This window comes from Limulus polyphemus, unplaced genomic scaffold (assembly GCF_000517525.1).
Source record: "Limulus polyphemus unplaced genomic scaffold, Limulus_polyphemus-2.1.2 Scaffold109, whole genome shotgun sequence".
Classification (NCBI taxonomy): domain Eukaryota; kingdom Metazoa; phylum Arthropoda; class Merostomata; order Xiphosura; family Limulidae; genus Limulus; species Limulus polyphemus.
In genome coordinates, this window is record NW_013665719.1 from 284,825 (window position 1) to 295,912 (window position 11,088).

The 11,088-nt window shown below is 34.1% G+C and overlaps 1 protein-coding gene across 1 annotated transcript; it reads right to left on the minus strand.

The window, feature by feature from the left end:
* Nucleotides 1-4,970: 4,970 nt before the first annotated feature.
* Nucleotides 4,971-9,858, minus strand: LOC106471022 (prisilkin-39-like). The gene is made up of 2 exons (XM_013931609.1): nucleotides 9,796-9,858; nucleotides 4,971-6,113 (listed from the first exon to the last, which is right to left on the minus strand). The coding sequence occupies exons 1-2, from the start codon at nucleotides 9,856-9,858 to the stop codon at nucleotides 4,971-4,973; spliced, it is 1,206 nt and encodes a 401-aa protein (XP_013787063.1).
* Nucleotides 9,859-11,088: the final 1,230 nt, after the last annotated feature.

Consider the following 11,088-nt stretch of genomic DNA (forward strand, 5'->3'; position numbering starts at 1 on the left):
TAAATATCTGACAAGATTCGACCAAATGAGGTGCTTTTAGTTAGTCCAAAATCCATATAGTATTCTGACAATCCAAAATAAACTTCGTAAATCATTAGTCAATCTTAAGTCAATAACACAGGCCTGCGAATTTAAACTTCATAAAAGTTGTTTTGGTTTTAATAACGGATTTTCCATAATTCAGCTACTCAGATTTCGAAAGTAATATTAATTTTTTTTCTGTTACAAATCGGGAAGAAAAAAAATCTTACTGAGATCAAGTTATTATTTAGTTTACCACAATGAACAATTTTATTGTTATGTTTGGGTTGTAGAACGATCGATAAGAGCTCGCGATTGGTCTAGAGAAATCTATAGCCAGTGGTTGTCAACATTTTGAGTATTTTTGAAAAATATGTACCTGACGGAGAAAAATTTATATAATTTTCGGATACAGCGTTCAGGAATTACTGTAGAACATGTAAAAATGTCAAGACAGTAAAATCATTGCAGGCCTGTGTAATTAATTAAATTTATCTGACAACGTAACAAAGCTTCCTTTGTGTTTTGGAGCAGATTTTATAAAAAGTTCCAACTCAGTAAATGTTTCATTGACACACTTGAAGTTAAAATAAATTTGTACAAAATATCAATGTAGTAACATATGCGTACATTATGCTAAATTAGTCAATCTTTTATTTGATATACATGTGATTAAATTTCAAAACAATATTTTTAATAGAATACAATATGATGAAATGTGAATCACAGATAATTTAATATAAGCTCTAACAGTTATTGGAGGGGAAGCGCTCTTTTCCTACAGTAGTTGTCAACTAGGTGTTGTGCTTAAGCTCTGCTGTAGGATATTTAACTTGCTAACGTCAGTAAATTCATTTCAACTTACATAAAGAGTTTTAGGAGACGTCATTTTTTTCGATGCTGTAAAGACAACTGTTTAATCTCACAATAAAACATCTACGTCCCTGCCACCAAAATAACGCAAAGTATACTCTAAAAGTTTGTTTCAGATTTTGTTGCGAAAACCTAAACATTGCTATTCTTAATTTGGAAATGCACCCACTACTAATATTTGGCCTAATTTTGTCTCCCGGAATAATGGGATTTTACCGTCCGTCACTCTTGCTAGGCCTAATAATGATACAACTTTTAAGTTAGAACTTTAAGGGTCTCACTAAGTCTAAATTGCCATAAAGTTGACGTTTTCACTTAGCCTAAAATTGATATAAAATTTTAGGGGCAACCTTCACGACATTTGTTTAATAGTGTTAAGAAGCTGAATGGTATAGGGTTGGTCTGTTTTTCTATGAGAAAAGTCATGTTCAATATAACAAAGAAACTGAGCAGGAATTAGTAGAATATATGTTTATCTATTTTATACATATTTTTAAATAGAAAGTGATGAGTTTAGAGCAAGATTCTGTATACGTTGCTTAACAAAATCAAAAAGAAAGGACGTATTAATAGTAGATATCATTACAAAATACGAAAAGCTTGTGAAACATAAGCAACCAAGCTAGAGGACGTTAAGCCTAGGAAATTATATGAAAGTTTATGGATCACTTAGAACATTCAATGTTCGTTATTGTAGAATAAACACTTCAACTTGTAGTTCAAAAATAGTCGACTTCAAAAGTTTCCAAATAAACATTATTAGTCACTACGGTTCAAAGTTATGGATGAAAGTAATAAGCATAATTAGATAAGAAGTTTCAATGTATTCAATCGAAGTATTAAAAACCATTAGTCAGGATGGTTCAGTGTATTCAGTGAAAATAGTAGACACCACTAATTAAGATGGTTCAATGTATTCATTGGAAGTAGCAAACACCATTAATCATGGTGGTTCAATGTATTCAGTGGAAGTAGTGTAGACCACTAGTCAGGATTGTTCGATGTATTCAGTGGAAGGAGTAAATATCACTAGTCAGGATTGTTCCATGTACGCAGTGGAAGTAGTAAACACCAACACTCAAGATTGTTCGATGTACTCAGTGGAAGTAGTACTCACTATTAGTCAGGATAGTTCAATGTATTCAGTGAAAATAATAATCATAACTAGTAAGAATGGTTCAACATATTCAATAAATATAGTAAACACCGTTAGTCAAGGTCATTCAGAGTATTCAGTGGAAGCATTAAACACCGTTACGAAGGATGATTGTTTTGTATTAAGTGTAAATAGTAAGTACCTATCGTCAGAATTGTTCGAGCACCATTAAATCAGGATGGGCCAGAATATTCATTAGTTAATGTTTTCATTATAACGTGAGACAAGTAGAAACTGTTCTTTTTCTTTCACACGTGGAAAAACCGTCGTGAAGGTGTAAGGTTATCTCATTTACCAGAGAGTATAAACGACACTCCAAAAGAAAAAGGCCAGAGAGATAATTTTCCGTCGTCCAAGTTATTCGGTTCAGTGAGCACAGGCGTGTTGTAAATCGTGTCAAACAGCTGTGGCCCAACTGCTGTTTGTTAATGTGGGCAATATATCCTAATCTTAATTGGGATGATTGAATGCTTGAAAAAATAAATATTTCATGACCTCATTTTTCGCCCGATGTTTTTAAGATTGAAAAAAAAAGTGGTTAATCTAAACTTTCACACAGAAATATTAGGCCGGAGGCAAAGGTATTACGTGCTTCTGTTGTCAATATAGTCCACTGTTCTACAACATGGGTTTGCGTCTACAAGCATATGGGCGTGTACAATGTATATTGATATTCTTGAGAAGTTTTAGTCGTACATATGTATGTAGAAAAACAATCGAGATAATGCTATTAAAATATACCTTGCAAAGCTGAAGTGATATTTTGAGGACTTGGATCAAATGCGATTAGTATTCTGGTTTTTAACTGTTCTTATTTTAGTAAAAATGTTGATTTTCAGTACAAGATCAAGATCCGTTTTTATGATAAAGATGTTAGCATAAGCCAGGCAAAACATCTGTTATATGCAATTGTGTTTTCTCTAACAGATGAAGAGGCACCACGTAAGCGGAAAATAAATGAATATTTCATATCTAGACGCCCCCTGGTGGTTCAGCATTAAGTCAGACTTAACACGCTAAAAACCTTTTTTCGATACCCTCTGTGAGCACAGCACATATGGCCCACTTGTACAGCTTTGCGCTTAACAACAAACAAACAAAAAATATATCTGGAAGACATTAATGTTTGATATCTGATAAAAGTGAAGATTTAATGTGTGAGCCGATTTAGACTCACAATATAACTTTTGATAGTTATTTACTCAAATTATTTGGTCAATGGCATCTATAGTTTTCCTGTGACCTCACCAGTTGAAATGAGAATCACAAGGCTGAGAAGCAAAAAGGTATCCATCCATCCATTAATACAAAATTCGACTTGAACTAAAGTTGGTACAGATCTTTATGCATTTTCAAACTTTGTATTAGTTGTTGATTTGTTCAGTCAACTCAAATATGTTCAAGCTATGTTCTTAGATAGTGCTTATAGGATGTGTTATTAACATATACTCATTTCTTCGAGCGAGAGGTAAATTTGAAAACCAACCCAAGACACCACTATGTCTTGCTGTATCGTATTCGCTAGTTTCAACATCAAGTTTGGAATACGGCAGCGATGGGTGTGGCTTAGTGGTTGACATGCCTATACTGTATATCAATGGGCTCATTTTTTGACTTGTCCAAAAAGTGCACTACGGAAAAGTGACAGTCAAATAACACTATTTGGTCAGATAAGAGTAGTCCAAGGACTCCAAGGGATTAGTTGCTTTCCAAATTTAGTGATGGCTGTGGACAGATAGTCCTTGTGTAGCTTTGCACAAAACTTCTAGAAAAATAAATAGAAGACAATATAGGAAGAAAAGAAGTCGACGAAAACTGTTTTAGAATACGTACTTTATAGAGCTGTGTGGCCAAGTTATCGTACGTTAGATTTCGTCTAGAAGCCGATTTCCTCCTTTAGACAATATTTACAAATGTATTACAACAGGTCGCTTGGATTTTGTAAGAAAAAAAACTAATAGATCCACTAATGTATTGATATAAATGTTTATTTTTGTTTCGTTTTAATGGGAAAAACACAAAACATGTGCGGTATCATTCTGTCTTTACAAAATAATCATACAAACGCCAGTTTTTCAAATAAAAACCTCTTATAAGAATAATAAACACCAAGCTTGCACATGATACAAAAAAAAATGAACCAGGATTATTTTTACTTCCAACACCTGGCGGTGAATACATAAACTGTTTTGAATAATATTAGTCACAACCTTTCATTTTTATACATTTTTTTTTCAGAATTGTACAGTGCACAATAAAACAAAATTGTGAAATTAATATAGATAACAAAAATAAGAAAAGGTTTTAACAATTTTGGTAAATCATAAGTTGCCATATTCGAAACTCTTTGATTCATTATCATCAAATTTAAATAACTAAGTATGTTTTCAAAGCGACAAGACTACATATATTAGTAACAAATAACAGCAAAAGCTACATATGCCAAGCCAAACTAAACTTAACGTAATATTTTCCATATGAGTTGAACAACAACCATTTTAAATAATGGTTACATTTGGTATAACACAACATATTCATTTTGTATAGTACTACAGTGCAAGCTACATAATAGGTACTAACAAAAGCTCGAATCTAACGGTTTTTTTGTTAGTCATCTGGATCTGTACGAAGTATAAACGTAAAAGAAAATTAAGTAAATTTATTTTTCTGGAAACAAACGTGAATTTTTGTAACGTAATTTTCAACTATTTAGCTGTCTAGGCAAATTAAGCACTTAAAAATATATTTATATGTATATCATACATGTAGAAGTTTCTACTGAGTAAATACATTGCATGAAACTAGTAAACTTCAATAAAACTTTAAGAAAAACTAAAGCATTAAGATAATATATTCATGCTTGTATGTAAAAATAGAGAAACAGCTTTGTGGGATATTAATTTTATAAAATGATGTTGTTTTATAAGTATTTATAATAGCGTTGATATCCGTAGCTTGGGTAATTATATCCATCATAGCTGCCATAGCCAGGGTTATATCCATATCCTTCATAGCCAAGCCCATATCCACTATAACCAAAACCACGTCCATAGCCAAGACCATGTCCATATCCATAATTCCTATATCCATCATAGCCAACGCCATAGATACCATATCCAAGACCATGTCCACAATAGCGGAGACCATATCCATCATAGCCAAGATGATATTTTCCATAGCCAAGACCATGTCTATATACACCGTAGCCGAGATCATATATACCGTAGTCAAGATCATAGATACCATAACCAAGGTCATGTCCATATCCACCATAGCCAAGTTTATATTTTCTATATCGAAGACCATATCCGCCATAGCCGAAACCATAGCTACCATAACCAATGCCACGTCCATATCCATAACTGCCATATCCGAGGCCATAACTATCATAATCAAGACCATGTCCATAACCATAATTGTTATATCCACCATAGCCGCGACCATTTCCACCATAACCAAGGTCATATTTTCTATATCCAATACCATATCTGCCATAACCAAGGCCACGTCCATAACCATAATTGTTATATCCACCATAGCCGAGACCATACCCACCATAGCCAAGACTATAGCTGCCGTAGCCAAGACCATAGTTTCCATAGCCAATACCTCGTCCATATCCATAACTACCATATCCACCATAACCAAGACCACGGCCATATCTATAACTATCATACCTATTATAACCAAGACCATAGCTGCCATAGCCAAGGCCACGTCCATATCCATAACTACCATATCTACCATAGTCACGACCATAGATTCCAAAGCCAAGACCATATCTACCATAGCCAAAACCATATCCAGCATTGCCAATACCATAGCTGCCATAACCAAGGCCATGTCCATAACTAGGAGTGCTATATCCACTATAGCCGAGACCATGTCCACCATATCCAAGACCATAGCCATATCCTATGATAGGATAGCTAAAGCCATAGGCGACATATCCATGACCAGGATAATACTTTCCGTATCCGTAGCTGGGATGACCGTAGCCATATTCACTTTGGTAACTTCCCCTGACAGTAACCACAACCAGAAAGAGAGTAGCCACAAAGAGCTGAAAGAAAAGAAAAGTTTGAGTTATTTCTACTTATCATTGAGATATGTTTATTTTTATTTCTATGAACAGTAAACATAGTTAGAGAAACTTAATATTCTAAGAAGCCCACATTTCTTGGAACATATCCAAATATACCATTTGTCAAGAAACGTAAGGTTAGCTTTCACAGTTATATGTAGAAATTAATTCACATTTAATTTATCACACCAAGAAATACAGTCTTTAAAGTGAAATAAATATTGCCTAGTGTTAAAACTAAAGAATAATAAGAGTGAGGTAGATCTCGTATAGTAACTTATTTCTTTAATGTTACTTTCGTTAACCATATTGCTTATGATATCTAATAGCTGTATAATATTTAATGTTTATTTATTGTAAGCACAGCTATGTGGTCTTTGTGTCGGAAGTGAAACGTCACATGTTTTTAAAAATAGAATCTAAATTCTAGTACAGGATTGCACGTGTGTGATGTGTCAGTTGTTGTTTATAAAATTTTGTGTAAAGCTACCCAAGGGCTCTCTGCACTAGCCTTCCCTAATTTTGAAGTGATAAACTAGAGGTAAGGCACCGCCAAACTCGTGGGCCACCAAATCGATTTAGCCATCACTTTTATAGTGCACTCATTGCCCAAAAGTGCGGTAACGGAGTGGGAACCACTGACCTTCAAATCCAAAGTCTGGCACGCTAGCTGCTCGGCCCTGCTGTATAAGTGGCGGGAAACAAAGTGAGTTGTTTTTAAATAAGAAAGGCTTAAAAGAATATGTGTTTGTACAAGAGTAATTTCCAGAACTATTGGAAGGTTTATCCAAAAGTAAAAGAAAACGCTTAATGGTAGTGGAACTGGAAAATAATTTTTTAAAAGAATTAAGCCCATTATTAATATACATATATATATATATATATATATGATAATATAAAAATAATCGATATTACATAAAAATTATAATACAGAGATAAAAACAATTTTAATTAACTAAGAGAAGTTAAAACGGTATCGATGCAATAGCGGAGAAATTCATTTCAAAACAGTATTTTCTAAGGTTTTCCAGAAAGACTTTGAGTTAAAGGACGAAGAGCATTTACACCAGGGCTAAGACTCATACCATTTGCGATGAGGGTATTGAAAACTACTAATTCAGTCTTTTATTTCTCTGTCGACTTTTGAGTTGAACACTGTTTTAATAACGATGGGAACCATGTCATTGATGGCGTTAAAGCGTTGGGCAACACTGGGTCTTGATAGAAGTGTTGCGTTTCATTAACCGTTCTTGAGGGTAGTCTGGGTTTGTCCAACATTCTGATGGTTGGGTTTTGTTTGTTTTTTGCACCTTATAAAATGTATCGCGTTTTGAGTTTGACAAGAGATTGATTTTATTATGCTGTAGTGTTTTATTCATGTTGGTCAGAGAAATTACTGGCGACTTTTATAAACTTACAAGTCCGACTTTGAACTTTATTATGAGGGGTACAGCCATTATGGGGCATTGGGTAATTAACTTTGTGAACAATGATATATCTAAGGTTTTTATATTCTTGGAGAGAAACAACCGGACGATTTCATTCAGACATTCACTGATCTGTAGAAGATGAAAACGTTTTTTTTTGTTTTACATTCGTGAAGAATTAAAATTTATGTGATAACCAGATCAGATTGGTTGAGGCTAACAGCACGTGGAATTTTGCTAGTCTTTTTCCGTTTAGTTTTCTATTTCAGAAACTTTATATCCCTTTTTCCTGGATATTTTAGCGTCACAGTGTGTTTTGCAATCATTACTGTTAGTAAAAATCTACTTATTGCGAAGGTCTTGACTATAAATAATGTTTACTTTGACGTGGACCGGATGACAGCTTCGGTGATGAAAATATTATGATCTGTCTGTAGGTTTTATGTACAAGTTAGTTAGTATGTAGAAAGCCATCCTTTGGAAATACAGTGGCTTCAGAAAAACGTATTTGTATCAGAAAATATTCAAATGTAAAATATATTAAATATGGTAATCGTTTGCATATGAAAACATTTCTTGAAAGATTTGGTGTCAGCAGTCCAAATGAAAAATATGTCATCATTATAGAGTTTCCAGAAGTTTAATTTGACGGAACCTTTCTCTAGCATTTGATTTTCAATCCCATCCATAAAGATGTTTGCAAAGTTTAGTGCCCACAGCAGTACCATTAATATGAATGTAGTGTTCATTGTTAAATTGAAAGTTATTTTGGGTTTGAAAAACTCTGGCTAAATCAACTACTATATTTAATTCATGGCTTTTGAAAACATTTAAGGCAATTTTAAGAGATTCTAAACTTTCATTATAATGAATGATAATGTACAGAGATGAAACGCCTACAGTATAAAGAAGATTCTTAGAATGCATTGGGTCATTATAATTAATCTATGCTTATAAAAGTAAAAACATATGTTTGTTTGCTTATCCGCAAACTACTCCGTTGTCTTTGTATCAATCTTAACTAATCTTGGTAGGATGATACATTGAACTAACGGGCATGCCACAGATTGGTTATTACCCGGCTTTACCCACCATGGGCCACGTCCACAGCAAAAATATGTTTCTTTAGCTAATGATTCACAGTACTGGACCAATTTTTATTCCTAAAATATTTTATTTTGAGTTTTCATTAAAAATGTCAAACATTCATATTTTTGTCAGGGAAAATGGGAACCAAAGCACAAGATCAGACCCTTAAAGTGGCAGGGCTACATCTGAAAACCCCTTGCTTTTCATTTGGTTGATTTTACGTTGAGTGTTCAAGAGTACGATCGCAAAAAAACTCTTTATTTTGGCGCAGAAAGGAGGAAGAACTTGTAATATGGTTTATCGAAATCATTCAGAGTATCATCAAACCCTGAGGTTGGAGAGAAGGATTAGTAAAAGTGGTAAAGTAACGTAATTGTAACACCATTTCTGTAATGTGGAATAAAGTAGGTGTGAAATAAAGTAGTTGTAAAGTACATTATGTGTGAAATAACATATGCATATGAACAGAAGTTCTTGTTTTTATTTATTAGTTCAAGCTCTACATTCAATCCTTATTCCCCCGGACGTAGAATGAGTGCCTCAGCTTGTACTCTGAATAGTTTTGAGGAAATGATTAGTGTCTGATATAAGAAGGAAGAGTGCGGAAAAGTTTTATGTGGTGATCAACACAAGCAGGTAACTTTTCAGTAGCATATTAGTGTTAGAAATGACGGAGCAATCAAGTTGTTGGGTTTATGGATTTTGAGAGTAAGTAAAAACCTATTTTGGCATGCTTGTTTGGGTGGTAATTATTCAAAAGAATTTTTACAGTTTGGCTGGTCTGAAGAAGCTGTTTGACTCGTTAATGGCTTTTGTAAGCTAGTTAAACAGGCAATAAAGAAATACTGTGTAAAAAGTTTTATCGCTGCGTTGTCAGTGAGCTCCAGCAATGTAGTCTTTTTTATCAAGTGTAACAATCACCCCACCTTTGTCGGCATATTTTATAATAGTTAGGATACCCGCATTTCGTTGAAGGGTTCAATGACCTCTTTATGGTTCAAAGGTTCCAATGTATCGATTAAGCTTTTCCATTATTTCAATTACTTCTATAGTTACCCAAAGAAGAGTTCTTACCCAAAATGAAACCCTATTAGGGCATCCTCCCGTGACACCTGAGCATGTATACCAAGTTTGGTCTTGCTAACCTGTGACCCGTTGATCCCGACCGGTGTTTCGGTCTCGTTTGCCCCGGGAAGACCGTGATCCATTCGGACCTCCTCTTCCCTTAATTGGTAATCGTATGTTTTACACACACTCGGACTCTTTTCAGATGCTATGTCTGTGGATAAATTTCCAAGTATTTTTACGATGTGATTTTTCTTAGTTTGGTTGTGCATACAGTCTTACACTTATAAACTGTTCCTTCACACACACACATACATTGATACAGATGTTCTTCTAAGAATGCATTTACACATAAAATACATTTTTTAAACACAAAACTAGTTGAAAATATGTAGTGAAAGTTTTCTAGCATTACGTGGCATTATATTGCTATGTGTTCTACCACAGACGATTTTAAATACGGTATGATGGGGGTGATGTATTTCATAAGTACTTTAAATAATATAGTGATGTAATCTTGATTCTGACTGGGCTTAGTAAGCTCAATAACAAAATCCATGAATATATTCTTGACTGTTGTGATTAGTAGGTTTTTTTTCATTGTTGTCATTATGATTGTTGTTTTTTCTATGTTGTACCTGTGTTGTAGTTTCCTCCGTAGTTGTTGGTGTTATAATTGTATGTGCTAGGGTACATTTGATGAATGAAGCATAGGTTACTTCTGTCGGTTACTTTTGAGTTTGTGGAATTAATTGTGTAAGCTTTGCTTGTTTTTGTTGGCTATTTTGTGTTGGTGGCGCAGTTTGTTGAGGTATTGTAGTGTGTATTTGTGAGTGGAAAAAGGAAGGCAGCTTCAAAATGGCACCTTCAAAATCCCGAGGGGGCCATGAACACAGAATAAAATTTTAGATTCAGGCTTAGAAACTCTGAAAACCTTACCTTAGATCCTCGTCATGCCCGGACCACCCCGAATCTGTATACCAAGTTTAGTACCGTGAACTTCAACACTTTGGGAAGAGTTAGCGGATAAGCAAACAAACAAGTTTACGTACAACGTGAATTATTAGAGGATGCTACTTTCATGTTTTGTATTTTTGTGTTAAATTGATTTTTTGAACATACGTGTTTTCCTGACATCCTAAATGAAGCTAAATATGTTTAGAGTGGTGTTAAACTAAATAGAGTTTAAAGTGAATTAGCTCATGTCTGGTGTTAAACTAAAGTGAGTATAGAGTGAACTAGATCTTTTCTAATGTTAGACTAAAGTGAGTTTAAAGTGAATTAGCTCATGTCTGGTGTTAAACTAAAGTGAGTATAGAGTGAACTAGATCTTTCCTAATGTTAGAATAAAGTGAGTTTAGTCTGAATTAGTT